The sequence below is a fragment of the Pseudochaenichthys georgianus genome, chromosome 6, assembly GCF_902827115.2.
Source record: "Pseudochaenichthys georgianus chromosome 6, fPseGeo1.2, whole genome shotgun sequence".
In the NCBI taxonomy this organism is placed as follows: Eukaryota; Metazoa; Chordata; class Actinopteri; order Perciformes; family Channichthyidae; genus Pseudochaenichthys; species Pseudochaenichthys georgianus.
In genome coordinates, this window is record NC_047508.1 from 19,058,935 (window position 1) to 19,076,388 (window position 17,454).

The following is a 17,454-nucleotide window of genomic DNA, read 5'->3' on the forward strand; positions in this document are numbered from 1 at the left end:
TTTCTTATCTTCCTTAGCACAAGGAACAATGAATCATCCTTTACCTAAATAAAACAACAATCAATTTATTGCGTCATCAACATTTAAAGGCACCATTTGGCTGGCAATAACATCTTCCATTGCTCTTTACTTAATACAGATGAATTGTTACCGTGCTTTGAAGGAGGTGTGATTGTGTTAGTGACCGGAATCCTTACTTGCATTAACCAGCATTGAGTTATTCGCTGCAGCTGACTTGTTTTCTATTCGCTATGAATAAAGTTGTATCATCGTAATTTAAGTTTCATGGTTGTCTTAACGTACATCCTTAGGAATGTGTCTTCACATTACAGACGGACAAAGATTTCTTGCTTTATAGTTTGATTTCCATTTAGTCTTGAAGACTCTTCTAAAAACGATCTGCTCTCGGCGCCTTGGTGAGGAAGCCACTGTAGCTTCTTTATTTATTGGAGCTGATTCAGCCTTCCCTCCAAACAGAATCTAAATATAGCATGCTTGTGCCAAAATGAGTCTGCCACTGTTTTATTCATCAGTGAAGTTGAGCCAAATGTACATTTCCAGCTATGTATAAGCCTAACGGGTGTATATACTATTTATGATACAAATAGAAAAGTGATGGCTTAAAGAAAATGTAGGTGTTTTTTTTAAGTGGTGTTGTCATTCATAGATGAAAATGTGTCGTAGGTGCAGTGTCGATCTTAATTTGTCCTAGTCAGTTATCTTTGTTTGGGATGGGTATACAGTCACACTGTGAAACTAGTTACAAATCGGCCTTACTGACACCTAATAATGTGGATCTTGTGCAAGTGCGTGCTCCACTTTGTCAACCCATTAACCGTTGACAACTGTTGTGTAACAATAAAGATATACAACTATCTGCCAGAGGCGCATTTTTAAATGCAATCTCGTTTGACATTGTTGCATTTTTTTATACATGTTGTTATTTACGATTTATTTTCCCATTTAATACGTGTGCGTCGCAGTTTGTGTGCTGTTTACACTCTGCATTAGACATCCCTCCCCTCCTCCATGGCTCTCCCCTCCCTCTGGCCATCCACCCCAGCCCCCCCCCCCCCCCCCCTCCTGCTCCTCTTCCAGCCAATCACAGCAGCCCACCCTATCACATGACTGTCAAAGGAGCAGGAAGATGAGATAGAATGAGAATCATACACCGCCCAGAAAGAGACGGAAGCAACACAGCCATTGCAAGCTCACACACACACACACATTCTCACACACAAATACATTGGCACACAGACAGAAAAATGCACACACACATTCAGGAAGCAGCTGTGCTGGAGTCGAGGAAAAACCAAACTGCGCGTTTTAGTAAATAGATCTAAAAGGTTTACGCACGCACAGGAGATGAGATAACGACAGACTGGGCTTGTGTTTGGATTTCCGTCGGTGGTTGTTTGACTCCTGAGGAAGAGTTGTCTGTTTCTCTGTATGTCTTTGAGGTAAGGAAAGCTGCCTCTGTTCCAGGGCGTGTTCGGGGTTAATATATAACATCAGTGCTCAGTCAGTGATCCACAGAGTGCGCAGGAATTTGACTGTTCTCGTCTGTCGAGCCCGCAGGCTTTTTGAAATTTGAACTCCCTTGCGCTGCTGTTTGTGCACATAATCTGTTTCCTTGTTTCCTGTGACCATAATCCCTTCTGTGAATGTGTTTGTGAGAGCTCGTGACACACACTGCAATTATCTTCCACTGCCCTTATGTTTGACTGTGTTTGATCATGTGGAGTATTGTGAAATATCCACACATAGTAGGGATAAGATCTGCACCTGCTTTAGTTTCTGTCTCTACATATGTGTCCTTGTGAATGTGTTTCGGGACAGGCCCCCACCGCAACACACAGACGTCCACTGTCTGACTTGTAAAATGGCTGTAGGATTGGAACCATGATGTTCCCTGTTAGATCGATTTCACCCCTTCTGTCCCTTTTTCCCTCTGTTATTCTCGCTTCTCCTTTCCTTAGCTTTTTTTACAAGCTGATTCATGACTCCGTAAATCAGTTCCCCTTTCTGTTTTTAACTTTGCTCTGGTTATTTCGGTGCTGACAGATGTAAGATCTGGGTTTGATGTTTCCAAGACTGAAAAGTTCCATATTCCAAAGCATAAGCTCGAGTTTGTATCTCTTAAATATGCATGTTTTTGCATACATGTACAGCATGTGTCCCCTCATTTTTGGCCAGCCACATTCAGACCAAATAAATGGGGAGTGGCCTAGTTGTCCTGGCAACCAGTGGGTCAGATTTACTGAATACATCCAGCCCGGCCAGTTTTATTTATCTGATCATCTCTAATGCAATGAGGAGCACAGCCGTGGGGACGAAACGGTTCGATTATAGATTCAATAAACATTTAGAGGCTTCAGAGCCTTTAAAGTTCACTTTGGGTTATTTCTGTCTTTCTCACAAGTCTGTGACAGGTTTTTATAGACGGCCTTACTGATGAGCTAATCATAAAAGCTTTGACAGCACTCAACTATAAGATTTTTGTGATGTCATGCAATGTTACTCTTCTTTAATGTCTAACCACGGTCACTAACTCCCTTATGCTTCCTCCCCTAATTGAATGCTCCCTGGTAATGACATGCTGGCATTGTAAGAGCCACTCATGACACCAGTTTAAATTGATTAAGATACAACCTGTCAAAGATCAATACACACATTTATTTTACAAGGGAACTGCCTCATTAAATCCTGTGATTATTCTTCATATGTAATTGATTACATCATTTCCAGACGAGGAAATCCTCTTCTGTGCTGCAGAAGCAGTAAAACTGTTGAATATCAGGCTTATTATAATTCTAACCTTGGTGTTCTCTTCTTTTGCCATTAGGTTAAATGACACTGTGCTGCTGGGCAATCACCACATGGAGCATGACGGCTTTTCAGACAAATCGGAGCGCGAGGCTCGCGATGATTGGTACAACGCGGCCAATGAGAACGGTGGAAGGGTGACAGAAGAGAGCGACATGGACCAATCAGACGAGCTGTCCCCCGGGCCACAGGCCACAGCCTATGTGGAGCAGAGCGCAGAGGAGATGGCTGAGGTGGGTTTACCATTACATCTTTTATGAAGGAAGCTCTGCCATGTTTTGTTGGAGTTATAGATCCCTCACAGCAGGCTCTAATGTTATAAAAAGGCAAAAACAAATGCATATTCCGTGTTTTGAAGATTTGGGTATTCCTTTGTGTTCTGAAGCCATGTTTGTAATACTTCAGGGATGTCCTTCATAGTGCATGTCCCTGGTGTCTCAACCCAGGACTCTGACCAAAGTTTAACCAATAAGGTCTCCTCGCTCATGTCTCTCTGTTGTTACTTCAGGCTGGGGAGGCGTCCCAGGTAGAGACCGTATCAGAGGAGAACAAGGGTCTGATCTGGACCCTGCTGAAGCAGCTGCGCCCCGGCATGGATCTGTCCAAGGTGGTGCTGCCCACCTTCATCCTGGAGCCCCGCTCCTTCCTGGACAAGCTGTCTGACTACTACTACCACGCTGACCTGCTCTCACAGTCAGTCACTTAAAGTCACTATACCTTGTTTGTGTGTCTGTCCATAAGAGTGCACACATTTGAGCATTTTCCTTAAAAGTCTGATAAAGACGAGCTTTATTATGTCTGCTTTATTCGTTGGAATTGTTTTGTCTCATTTACAATCTCTCTTGCCACAGAGCTGCACTCGAGGAGAGTGCATATGGTCGGATCAAGCAGGTGCTGAGATGGTACTTGTCTGGTTTCTACAAGAAGCCCAAGGTAAGATTTATTTTCACTATTGTACCTGATGGCTTGTTGTGGCCATCATATTGGACACTCTTGATTAAAAGAGGCACCTGTTTTTGACATTTCAGAGATGATGGCAGCTATACCATATGTACCTCTAAGTATAGTTACGTGAAAAATATCTGACACAAACAAAATAATTACTTATTTTCCATTGAATTCTTTAGTATTACTAAATAAAATAGGGTAAACGTAGAAAAACTACAGCTTAGGGGTCTATCAAATTCCATTTGACCATTTCAGCACTAACCAGAGCCAAAGCACTCTGTTTATTTCTCCATTCAGCTTTTTCAGTTTCACTTGGAAGCAGTCGTTTTAGGAGCCCTGGGAGATTTTCTCTTTGTGTTTGCAGTTAGACTGCCCTTTTGTTGGCTTCACATCCTCTGACATTGATTTCTGTGCTTTCTTGGCTTGCCCCACAAACGACTGCCCTGGGTCGATTTGTGCAATGAAACTGACAGCAGAAGCTTGTTTCTCTCTACTCGTTAGGAGTCTATATTCTCAGTGGCAGCAAAATCACTCGTCATGAGCCTGCAGCTAAGGCCTGTAGATTAAACTGGGTCGGCTCAACATGCTTTGGTAGAACAAAATCTAGGAAGTTCCCTGAAGGTGGATGGGTAAATGCTTAACAACCTCTGTAACCGTTAATCAGTATTGGAACATCCACAGGGCCTTCTCCCTGCAATGCTGTACACGTTTTCAATCTGATACCAAAAGTGTATGTATGTATTTGCATTTCAGGGTCTAAAGAAGCCTTACAACCCAATCCTGGGGGAAACGTTTCGCTGCTGCTGGCTTCATCCTCAAACCGACAGCTGTACTTTCTACATAGCTGAACAGGTAAAAACCAGCTTCACTCCTAGAATAGTTTCAATGCACGCCATTGCTTTGTGTCATTTTCACACGTGTTAGCTGTCAGAGGGTATCTGACTCCTTTCTCCCACTGTTGGTCACATGTCTCTCTCTTTCCTCTGCCAGGTGTCCCACCATCCGCCCATCTCTGCCTTTTATATCTGCAATAGGAAGGACGGTTATTCTATCAGTGGTAGCATCCTGGCCAAGTCCAAGTTCTATGGTACACAACACAATATGTAACCTGTTTGTCTGGTGCGACCAAAACACATTCACACATTTCAAAGTCATGCAAGGACAAAACAATGTGGTTCTGCTTCAAGGTCTGTCGGGATAATCTTTATAACGGGGATTTATAAGGAAATATTATTCTTGTGCTTCTTTATTGTAGGTAACTCTCTGTCAGCTATTCTGGATGGAAAAGCCAGGCTGCTGTTCCTGGGAAGAGATGAGGAGTATGTCATCACCATGCCGTATGCTCACTGCAAAGGTAATACCCCTATAGGAAAATATAATGAACTTCCCCACTAACTTGTGTGTTCAAAACAATTTAAGGTCAATTTGAGTGTTGTCGAGTAATGTCCCTCTTAATCCTATATTGTTATAACAATCAAATGTAGTTATTCAACATGTAACAGTCACCTTCACTGTCCGTTTGACTAATATTTGTAAAGAAAAATGTTGAATTTCTCACTAGGGTCCTTTTTTATAATTTTGTCTGACATCTAATAAGAAAAATCCGAGCCTGCAAAAAAAGCTATTTTAGTTTATGCAGAATTGACCCAAAGATTACATTACAGCCTGTTTTGCGGCTAACTTCAAAAGCACTCTCGATGAATACCGGACACAATTAAAAAAAAAAAAAAAAAAATCCCCAGTAGTCACTTAGACAGAAAGTCTTACAAAAATAAGGTCAGGGATGGAAAATACAGACGATTTTCTTAAAAATAATAACTGTTCTTTCATGGATGCGATGGATTTTGTGTTCTGTGACAAATCATGTGTGGGCTGTAACTTTTGCAGCCATCTGTTGTAGCCTAATGTGTCTGAGCTACTGGAAATCAATAGCACTCCGCTCTGAACATGAACTCTCACGTGGCAGACAGCCAACATTAGAGATGGATGCTGAGTGCAATCTAAGTCGGGTCGGGTGTCCATTTATTCACCGAGTGTATACGGTCATGTTGTAAATTACAGTCTTGTGTTACAGTCCGGCCACTCACTACCGTACCTAGATCATAAATTATTTGACACAGGCAATGTTACTGATCTTTTGACTGCAAACAGGATGTAGTTGTTCTCATCTATGTTGTGTTTACTGATCTGTCGCACTGTATCTGTCCTCCTGTAGGTATTCTGTACGGCACTATGACGCTAGAGCTCGGTGGCAAGGTCACCATCGAGTGTGAGAAAACCAAATGTTTCACAGAGCTGGAATTCAAACTCAAGGTACGTTTTTTCTTCTTATATATTTATACATACTCTGCATTATGCGATAACAGCATTTTCAGTAAAGATGTTCACACTTTGACTGCAGCCTTTCCTTGGAGGCGCCTGCTCTGTCAATCAGATCAGCGGGAAGATCTGTGTGGGAGAGGAGCAACTGGCCACCGTGGATGGACACTGGGTGAGAGCTTTTATCCAGGTTTTAGCACCCAACCTTCAATCTCCCTTTTTTAAGTGAATCTTTCAGCATCCTTCTCTGCCACTTACTCGCTGAAACTCAGTATTTAGTGATTCTCTGTTGTAAACAGAGGCAGAATAACTGGTAGTAAGAGGAGTCCACAGGGGGCTGCAGGAATAAGTAAGAACGCGTTGTATAGTTTGAAAATGAATTTCATCATTTTACAATAGAGTGGTGCAGGGATGACATATTTTTGTAGGCCGACCCGGAAGTAAGCTGCGCATGGGTTCCCTGGACAAAAAAAGCAAGCACGTTTTGTTGAGCCGGATAATCTCCACATGTCTACCGTACTTTTATAATTTTCTAATTATAAATCTATCGATTAGATTTATGATTCGAAAATTATATTGTACATACATACGTGGAGATTATCCGGCTGAACAAAACGTGCATTTATCAAACGGGTTCGTTTTCCACAGATCTTATTCTTTACAATATTCCAAAATCCTATGGAGAAATCCCATTGCTTTTTTGTCGAGGGAACCCATGCGCAACTTACTTCTGAGTCGGCCTACAAAAATACGTCGTCCCTGCACCACTCAAATTGATAATAAAAAACAATAAATATGTTCTGGATTTCCCCATGGGATAGGACTGAACATTGGGTTGCCTTTGTTTTATTCAGGACGGTGAGGTGTTCATCAACGAGAAGCGCTTGGGCCAGCAGGAGACGTTGTGGAACCCGAGCTCAGACATTCGCAGCAGCCGCCTCAAGAGACAAGTGGTCCAAATAGAGCAGCAGGGAGAGTTCGAGTCTGAAAGGTAAACAGCACGTGCTTTTATCTCAAGTCAATTCTTATGTCAGACAGTGGCATCCCATCAGGTGTGTCAGAGTTCTTATGCACAATGCCAGTGCTCTGGAGCTGGCACACGTAAATAGATAACATGCAGCCACATCTGTGCTTGACAAGGTAAAATAAAAAATACTACAACACTGCTACTCACTTAAAAAAGCACTTAAATGTAAAATACAGTGGTGGTCCTTCACTTAGAAGTAGACATTCCACAGTCTATATATACTCTTTTACAAGTAAAAATCCCACATACAAAATGTTACTGAAGTAAAAGTTCAGACGAATTAACAGCACTATGTACTTTAAAGTACCAAAAGTAAAATAACTCATTATGCAGAAAGACATTTTTATCCAAAATATCATATACATTTTTGAAATATCACCAATGAATATATATTGGAGGATTTTGTTGTAGTGGTTTGGAAATTTGGAGCCAATTTTATATCATATTTTCTTCTTTTTTTTTCGTTACTTAATGTTGAATCACTGTAGTATAGTAAAAGTACGATAATTCCCTCTGAAATGTTATATATTCAAAGGATTAAGATGAATGACATAAGTAAAGCACAAGTACCTCAGACGTGTACTGAAGTATAGTACTTGAGTTAATGTATTTAGTAACATTCCATTACTGTTCCAATATACGTCAGTGTGCTCATGTCTTTTCAATATGCTCCGGCAGACTGTGGCAGCATGTGACCAGCGCCATCATGGACCGGGACCAGCTGCGGGCCACCCAGGAGAAGTTTGTGCTGGAGGAAGCTCAGCGGACCGAGGCCAGAGAGAGAGGAGACAAGCCCTCCACCTCCAGACTTTTCCATCAGGACCCCGTCACCTCCGAGTGGACCTACAGGCACATGGAGTATGAACACACTCACAGAAAGCAAATAAAACACAGGAGATGGCACTCACTGGTTTTCATTTTTTTAGCCTAGATTTTTGGTCAGTATATTGTTTGAGCTGTAGATTAAGAACATGGAAATAATAACATTTAAATTAGACTGAATCCAAATCATATTTAATTTTTTTTATATTTGGCAGCACTCGGCCGTGGGACCCTGAGCGCTGTTTGGTTCAGTTTGAGAAGGACGGAGTGGTTCAGACGCACGAGAGGAGCCAGAGGCAACACAACGGCCTCTCCTACAGCCACAGCTGGGCCAGCCAGCAGAAGGTCAGTCGGAACAATCGCGCACCTTCATGCCAGGACTGTGTTGATCTATTATTGATGTGTCATTGACATTTCACCAAAAGGAAGTCTGTACTGTTCCTCTCTGTTGGGGAAATATTTTCCTAGGCCCATAACTTTGACCCAGTTTATCCGTTTGTACTCTCCTCACTGAGCACAGCTGCCCTCTGAATGTGTTGTCTCCCTGTTCCTGCCTGTTGGCGTCAGCTGATAGAGGTGTTATGGTTTTATCTTGTTATGCACAATGTTGATTCTTCTCTCAGAAAGCAAATGCATGGGTCTGGGGTAGAGATCTTCAGAATTGGTTTGGCAACCGCTGTGTCAGCTCGTGGCACAGCACATGTCTTGTGAATTCTCCGGCCAAAGCTCCAAATAAATCATCAGTGTTGGCCATCAAAGTTCCTGCTCTCCCCGTGTGTCTCTGAGTTTCGTCTCCATTGCTTCAGACGTTTCCATCACACTCTCAAGCCAGACTGTATCCAGTATTTAGTTGCTTCAAAATCACTGACCGGCATGAGGAGCCTCTTTTTTTCGTACTTCTTGCGCACACAACTAAAACGTATCTTTTCTGCCTCCTCCCAGGCCGAGATGAATGGGAAACGAAGGAAGGCCAGCAGCCAGCCGTCCAGCTGCAGCCAGAACACGGAGAGCAGCAGCACCACACCAGAACCCACACACGAGTCCTCGGACAACGAAGGTGAGGCAAACGCACACAATCGAAACTAACAGTCTTATATCGAGCTGCACAAGTCTCATGTTCTCGCCTGTCATGTTCCTCAGGATTCTCAAACCAGTGTGCACGGTGCAATAAAGAGGTGAAGGACATCGCCTTGATCGAGGCTTCCATCATATCCATACAGAAGACACAGCAGGACATCCAGAGGTGAAAATGACACACACTGACCTGCACACACACATGTAGGGCGTAGCATAATGTGATGTATTGCTTTTTTTGTTGGATAAAAGCAATTTTTTCCCCTAATAGAAGCATTTGTAAACAAGCACATATAGGTTGAGGGTAAGGATAGGGTGGGAAAATGTTTCAGGTTTTTTATTTAAAAGCAGAACTGGAAACTCCAACTTTTGCTTCGATCATTGGTTGAATAGAAAATGGTGTCAGTGCATCTGTAATTAAATACCCATAATTATAAAATATAATAATAAACAATGCACAACTCTAAATAAGATTAATTCCTTTTTAAAAGGGTTGTTTTCAACATATTTCATATTGATTTAACATTAGGCGCGTTCACACCAAGTACTTTTCCCACAAAGGTTCCTGAGAACTCTTTAGTTCTCATGAACTAAGTGCAGATCGCGTTCACACCGGAAATTAGTTCTTGGGGGTGGATTAGGCAAATGAAGCCGCTGACGTCACTTCGTCTTCTTCTGCTTTGGGTTTACTGGCAGGCCGCAAACCACTTCACGGCGTATACTGCCGCCCAAAGTCCCCGGCCGGAAGTCCCCGGAGTAGGGGAGTAGAACGCCAGAACGCCCACACCTCCTCATCTCCACCGCACCCATGTTTTATTTTGTGTTGTCATAAGTTAGTCTCTCTGCGTTTCTGCGCTGGGCTAATGCTAATGCTAATGCTAATGCTAATGCTAATAATGCAATCGAATGCAATGCGAGGATAATAAAATGGCGGCTTCACAAAAGTTTTTGGGAGTTTGACGGGGCGTGGTTTGCATTCCGCCCAGCCAATCAGACACAGGAACCTTTTTCTTCCACGAAAGTCCCTGCTCTCTAGCAGGGACTGAAAAGGGGGTAAAAAAGGTTCTCTAGAACTAATTTAGTTCCTGGGGCTTTTTGGTGTGAACGCAACTAAATCGTAGTTCTCAGGAACCTTTGTGGGAAAAGTACTTGGTTTGAACGCGCCTATTGTGTAGGCTTAGTTCCTGCTCAGCATGTTCTAACCTGTGTTCACCCCCCCCTGTAGGAACCTGGTGGCTCTGAGCCGTCAGTTGACTCGTCAGAGGGCGACGGACGACGGTGTGTCGCTAACGGGCCGTCACTGTCTCGTCCTCTGTGTCCTGCTCCTCTCACAGCTCCTCCTCAACTACGTCTTCACCTGAGCCCACTCTTCAGGGACAGGTTTCCCTCCAGCACTGATCTGGCATCAGATCCCACCAAAACAAAAAAGCACAGACTCCAATCAGCAGATGACGGCAGAGACCTCAGATCAGTGATTGGAGAGCAACTTTGTCCCCTTTAGTTTCCTCTGAGAGGGGAGGAGCATGGACACTAAAGCAATAAACACAGCCACCACCTGTCAGTCATCTGAGAGAGGAACAGCACCCCCTGGTGTAGCCAGACTGAAACACCACCGGCACCCACGCACTTTGGACAGGAAAGGAGGGATGAGAGAGCACGGCTGTAAAGATTTTGATTAAAATAAAGATGACATGTATGATGAAGAATGATTTTGCAAAATGACAAAGAGGATGTTTCACCATTCCTTAGTATCTTTTTATATTGCCCTGCAATACTGTTTATCTGTCAGTGTGCCTGTATGTGTGTTGTTCCTACCTACAGTACAGTAGGCAGATATGCCCCTTCCACTCCAGATTTGGGCCTTAACGCTGAAGCCAAAAAAAAGAAAAACATAACTAAACGGAGAAGGAATATCTTCCAACAGTGCAATTCTGTGTGTTTTGTATGGATGTAAGCTCAAATACACTCCGTCTCGTCTTTTAATGATGATGATTTTACCAAAACAGTATTTATAATCCGAAAGGACAAAGAGTACTTGTTTACAGGAAGCACTGTGTGTGTTTGTAGTGACACATAGGAAGGACACTACTGGGAATGAGGCATGGCAGAGAGTCACATAGAGTGTCTTTGTATTTGTGTGCCTGTAGTAAAGAGTGATAATAGCATAGCACTGTTTTTGGGCTAGACCATGACACTAGTGTGTATACAATCAGTCACATCGAAGTAGAGTGATGATGGAAGGAATGCGTGAAAACACAAGAAATAAAATGTAATATTTCGGCCTAATGGAAGGATTTTGTGTGCATCTTGGTCCACACCACGTTCAAGTGACTGTTTTAAGATGTAAACACTTTGTTGTTTGTTTTTTCTTTTTAATCAATTTGTATATATTTGTCTCAAGGACCGTGTTTCAAAAAGAGATTTCAGAATGTATTTATTGGGTGATTAACCTTGACTTTCCTAATCTAATTCAGCTTGGAGGACGGAGGCCAAGGGTGACAATCGCTCTCCCAGGGTGTGGGTTTGTCATGTCTGTATGTATGTGTGTATGTGTCAGTGTGAGGGAGCACATGTGTGCGAGTAAGCCATTACAGTTGTGCTATACAAAGCCAGATCTGTGATCCTGGTTTTTAAACCCTTATATTTCAGTCTCCATTGCCAGTACTGATAGACCCAATTAGAGAGAATCGGAGAGCACAAGAAGGAAGTCGACTTTTGAATGCTTTACACCTTTTAATTTCTTTGTTCTTTTCATTCTTGATTCTTTTTCTACTCTACTGCCATGTTGTGGGGATTCTACATGCCAGATATGTTTGTCATATGGAACAATACCACAGAGAACATAATGTTGCCCAATGTTTTCATTCATACCTGTTGCGTACTGAAGCACTACAGTAAAACATTTTAACCCTGTCACTACCTTTGCTTCTCATTAATGACCTATGCATACAGAAACACTCAATCACAGCGTTTCAGGAACATATTTTACTTTACAGAAGATAATGGTGATGCTATTTTAAAATATTCTCCACTAGAGGGAGATATTGTTGTGGGTAAAGAGAGGTCTCTAAACTAGGACTGCTTACAAAGTATTTTTTCACATTTATTTGGTGATTACTTTTTACTAGATTTTAGATATCCAGATGAAATATCTTCCTGCCGTTGGGTACATAAGGCGATAAGGCGTTTTAAGTTAATGTGTGCCACCTTGAATAATGACCTTATTAAAGTGATGCATGCCTATTGATATATCAATATTTATGAGCCAACGCTTTACTTGCATAACACTGACAGTAGCCACTGCATTATGAGTACTTTGGATACATTTTGTTGCTATTACTTCTAGTTCAGGATCACTGAAGTGGAATTTTGAACAAATTACTTAAAGTATTTCTATACTGAGCATTGTAACTTTGAAATACATTATTGGAATACTTCTTCCACCACTTGCTAAATATAAGAGAAATTGATAAACCTAGAAAGCAAATAAAGGTGACAACCCTCCCTTAAATATAACAAAGGTGCTTACAGCAGCTTACACACAAGACGTAACAACATTGTTGGCATCTTCTGTGCTGTGAAAATGAAGATGAGCAGTTGACTCAGTAACCACAGATCCCCGCTGGGCCTGAGCAGGTGAAAATCTCTTGGTAGACGCCACATGGATCAACGTCTCTGCCACACGCACAGATTTAAGCCCCAGTGAGGGAAACCGGATTGTGTTCAGCAGCTCCCCCGAATAGGCCTGTAGTGGCTGATGTTACCATACAGGGCTTAGTTTTGATAATCTACTTTATTTAAGGGAGAATTAAAAGTGTTGCATTCGTAGAGAAGATTTGAGAATCATGTTTTTTTTATTGTAAAAAAGTTTAATCAGAAAAACAAATTATTCTGTCACACAGGTAAACTTCTGACCACTTGTCACACTTCTCGGTGAGATGTTGTGAATGATTGCAAAGTGTCGTTCATATCCACTAAACAGAAAAAGCCGTTGAAGTGTGATGAGATGAATACTCAACATATCAAAGTGTCAAGTCTGGCCAAACAGATTCATGTTCACATTTAGGCATGTGTTTATGGTTTAGCGCTCATTGTAGCTATACCTGAAGCCTTGATGTGTGACTCAATCTCAACTGTCACTGAAAATATGTAATTGTTATTACAAACCGCCAGCCCTGTGTTATACCTGTCTGAAGCAATGCCACATTGTAGTATTTGATTTGATTTGATCAGATTTGTTTCGAATATGTAAAACAATAATAAAAAAATTAACATGAGTATCATTATAAAATACAAAAAATAAGCAGTGTCAAATTGATATACAAAAATATTACTCTACTTAATTACACATCCGAAAAGGGGTGGGAAGAAGTTTACACAACAACTAAATAAACATAAAAATAAGCAGATAAATAAACAAACAAATACATTACAGAGGTAAATGATATTCAAGAACAGATAAAAGAACAAACCAAATAAATAAATAAACTGCAAACACCCAGTTATAATTAAAAAGCGTCTTCCCTGTATCTTGTTAAAATCATGTCCTTATACCTTTTTTAAAACAGTTTTCAGTTCAGACATCTCTTGAGCTCCTCGTTTAAACTGTTCCAGAGCTTCACCCCACAAACAGAAATACAAAAACCTTGCTTGGTTGTGCGCACCCTAACATGAATTGGAATAATCCCCTTCAGTTATAATGCCCTTGTCTTTTAGTGAAATGTTTTTGAATATTAACTGGGAGTTGATTTTTTTTTATGTATTTTGCTTTAAACATTAATTGGGCGATTTGAAATTCAACTATATCTGACCATTTTAATAAGTTTAATGATATATGGCCATATCAAAGCAGATGTAATACATTGATTTTGCTTTAATATAGGCCTAGGCCTTAACGCTGCAGATATACTAAAACAAGGGGATTGAAACCACACAGCGGCTAAAGTCGAATAGTCCATTTAGCTTAGGAACCTTCCTAAAGGAGTGAAATGACCCGGAAGTCCCTCAGTGGCAGCCATGATAAGTGCCGTTCGAATTCTCTAGAATGATGAGAATGATAGGAAAGGAGGTTTCAAACTTCCTTTATAACCTCCTTTAGCTTAGGAACCACTGGACCTCCCTAACCGACAGGAGAAGCGAAAATGCTGCCCCACAATGCCTTGCAGCCGCAGCATTTGCCGTCACTCAACCGATTATGACCGAGAAATGATATCATGAAAGTTACGGTGATTATTAAGCATTTTAAAACGTAGGTGGTAAGTTGTCAAAGTGCTTTGTTTTGAACGTTCATCAGTATTATAATCAAAAAGAGAAATATGAATGTTAGTTTTTACTGAAATGATCAAATAAAGTCAACATCTCACAGTCTTTACTGAGCTGTGTGGGGTTTGTTCAACTTCTAAAAGATGTTTGAATGGTGATATACACAGTGATAGATGTTAAGGACTAACGTTTATAATAAATACATTTGTATTGATTTTAAGATCTTTAGTTCATACAATTATACGTATTGGGATCATTTGTATTAATGTGGACCGGAGGGAGAGGGTGACGAGCATAAGTTTCACTTTCCTTTTTTATTTCAATTCCAACTTTGGTCATGAAGAATATGTTTCTCTGTTGTCCACGTTCATAAAGCATAAATCAGCAGCATCAGAGCACGGAGCAGAGTCTCTAGATGAGTTCACAGTAGTCCCTCGTTCTTATTAAACATCCATGTTGTCGTTCCGCTGTATAGAAAACTGTGGTTTCCATAGTTTCCCCACAGCAGCAGACGCACAAAATGACGTCCGCTGGCGCATCATAAACACGTCGGATAGTGAAAGTGCATTCTGATTCTCGAAAGCACTGCACTCTCTTCTCCTAAGTCCTTTTGAATTCTCCTATCCACTATCCCTTAACGCCGTGACGTTTCACACAGAGGTCAAGGAATAGACGATAGGGTTAGAATTTAGGAGCTGATTTTTAAACTATTCGACTGCAGCCCAGAATTTAGGAGCTGATTTTTAAACTATTCGACTGCAGCCAGCATCTCAGATCTATCTTCTATTTAAAACAAATCCACATTTCTACCATCTCTTGCTGGAATCATAACAAGAAAGTCATGTGATTTGTTCCCCACACTGCTCCCCGGGCGCCGTTCAAAATGGCAGCACACTGCTCCTAACACTAGGAAGGGGTCAAATGCAGAGAAACAATTTCCCAACGAGGGATTAATAAAAATCCATTTTAATCTTATTGCCGCACCAGAGTGGGCAGATTGGTAGCGGGGTAAAGATCAAGGGGCAGTCTCCTCCCCCTGGTTTGTTTCTCTCCTCCAGGGTTAGCTGGATGTCTGAGTGGGTGCACACTGGATCATTGTGTAGTCGTTTGTTTGTGTGGCTGACGGAAGGGGCGACAGTCCAAATAGGGCCAAAGGAGAGTGCGCGTGTGTTTATTCTCCAGGCAGTAAGCACTCTCCCATCAAAGGATTTGTAAGAGTTTCCCTGCCCTGGTGTGACGGCCCCTAGGCCTTAGACTCAGGTCCCTGGTTAGCCACTCCCCAAATCAGGAGAGATTGCTGACACCTGATTTGGGTTGACTGCTCAGCTACAAGTATGGGTGCCTGAGCAGTCAGTCTCTCTCTCCTCTTGGGTAGCTTGGCTCTACTGGACCTTGGTTTGTTGGTTTGTTGATTTGTTGGTTTGTTGGTTTGTTTGTTTGTTTGTTCTTTCTTTATATACTGATGCATGTTCACACACACACCCACACACTACACACATAACTGATTAACTGACTTCATAGTTAATTTAGTTTCTTTAAATAAATGCACTTCAATTGGATGAATCATGTGTGGTCTCCTTCCTTTGTCCGTCCTTGAGCCAGGGCGTGACATGGGGGCTCGTCAAAAGTCAAATTTTGACATACATTTTGTCGGTATGAATTTTCTGTACTAATTTAGGTTGGAGTATCACACGTGGATGTAGTTGTTTTGGAGAGCTTTATTATAATCTAGTTTGGGCCAGTTTTCTTTGAGGTAAATATGCTAAATGTTTGGTGTGGCATGTGACTGGTGTTCTCCTCTGTGAGGCCAAGCAGCAGGTTCTAATAGAGAGTCTGTTGTCGGGGGTTGGGTTTAGTGTGACAGAGAAAGTGGCTAGAGCAGTTGTCTCGGGATCACGTCCATGGTTTCTTGTGGGGTCGCTGTGTATACAGTTGCTTTCCAGTGCCACTGGGTTTCAGTGAATAAATACCCGCCACAAGTATCTGTACGAAGACTAGGTACGAGTTTAGTCAGATAAGGGACATACTCTAATGAGTTAGTTGAGCATGGGGAGTCACCAGTTGTTGTTGCCACTAGTTGCATAGTGTAAAGGTTCGGTGTATGTTACCTCAATGTGGTTATCTAGGTTGCTAGATTTTTGTGGTTTGATATGGCTAACATTGTGGAAGATTTTGTTCAGTGTCCCTCGGCTGAGTTGTTGGAGCAATGTACAAAGAAGCAGTTGGTGAAGATTGCTCATTATTACTCTGTTGATTTTGATTCCAAGCAAACAAAGGAAACCCTGAAAAGTGTTATAAAGGCTCATTTGCTAGACTGTGCGGTACTGATGGACAGGGGAGGTCAGAGCATGGTCACTAATTATGTGTCTGGCTTAACATTTGAACAACAGAAAGAAGTGTTGATTCTTGAAAAAGAGGTGGAACAAATCAAATACAAATGAAACTGGATTTGGAACTGCAAAAATTGGCTTTGATTAGGGCAGGTAAAATGTCTGCATCGGCATTGAATGAGGAACTTGTAAGTTCACGCTTTGATGTTGCAAGTAATTTACTGTTGTTACCAAGGTTTAATGAAAATGATATAGACACTTTTTTTGGTCTGTTTGAGCGTGTTGCTGATTCAAAGGGCTGGCCTGATGAGGACAGAACTTTAATGTTGCAGTGTGTGTTTACAGGTAAAGCACAAGAAGCCTACTCCGCTTTATCTTCTGATGCCTGTAAAGATTATGATGAAATCGTCTGTTTTGAAGGCTTATGAGTTGGTGCCTGAAGCGTACCGCCAACGTTTTAGAGACTGGCTAAAGAGTGGTAACAAAACACATGTAGAATTTACACGGGATTTGATCTTGCATTTCAAGCGCTTGTACTCTTCTTCTGGGGTAAAAACATTGGATCAGTTATGTGATTTAATCATTCTGGAGCAGTTGAAACAGTCGGTCCCTGAGAACATTGCAACCTATATTAATGAACATCAAGTCACATGTCCTAGGGAGGCAGCAGTACTGGCTGATGAGTATGTGTTGACGCACAGGCGCATCTTTGGTGAGCGTTATGAAAGGAATGAATCTCAGAGAGCAGGATCTTTGTCCCCAAAGTTTGCACAGCATCCTAATGGCACAAGCAATGCAAATGTGTGTAATTATTGCCATCAACAGGGTCATTGGAAAAAAGAATGT

The 17,454-nt window shown here is 41.7% G+C and overlaps 1 protein-coding gene across 4 annotated transcripts in view; it reads left to right on the plus strand.

The window, feature by feature from the left end:
• The window catches only part of osbpl5 (oxysterol binding protein-like 5), a 56,484-nt gene extending 44,552 nt beyond the window's left edge, over nt 1-11,932 (plus strand). For 3 of the 4 annotated variants that reach the window (XM_034084759.2, XM_071203476.1, XM_034084760.1), the window contains 14 exons: nt 2,846-3,059; nt 3,335-3,519; nt 3,678-3,759; nt 4,528-4,626; nt 4,765-4,861; nt 5,030-5,128; nt 5,990-6,087; nt 6,176-6,265; nt 6,948-7,084; nt 7,799-7,978; nt 8,158-8,287; nt 8,885-8,999; nt 9,083-9,185; nt 10,242-11,932. In XM_034084759.2, coding sequence (XP_033940650.1) covers nt 2,846-3,059; nt 3,335-3,519; nt 3,678-3,759; nt 4,528-4,626; nt 4,765-4,861; nt 5,030-5,128; nt 5,990-6,087; nt 6,176-6,265; nt 6,948-7,084; nt 7,799-7,978; nt 8,158-8,287; nt 8,885-8,999; nt 9,083-9,185; nt 10,242-10,377 — 1,765 coding nt within the window. In that variant the 3' untranslated portion in view covers nt 10,378-11,932. Of the gene's footprint in view, nt 1-2,845; nt 3,060-3,334; nt 3,520-3,677; nt 3,760-4,527; nt 4,627-4,764; nt 4,862-5,029; nt 5,129-5,989; nt 6,088-6,175; nt 6,266-6,947; nt 7,085-7,798; nt 8,059-8,157; nt 8,288-8,884; nt 9,000-9,082; nt 9,186-10,241 lie in introns of those variants that run through there. The other variant, XM_034084762.2, reaches the window with a different exon arrangement.
• Nucleotides 11,933-17,454: the final 5,522 nt, after the last annotated feature.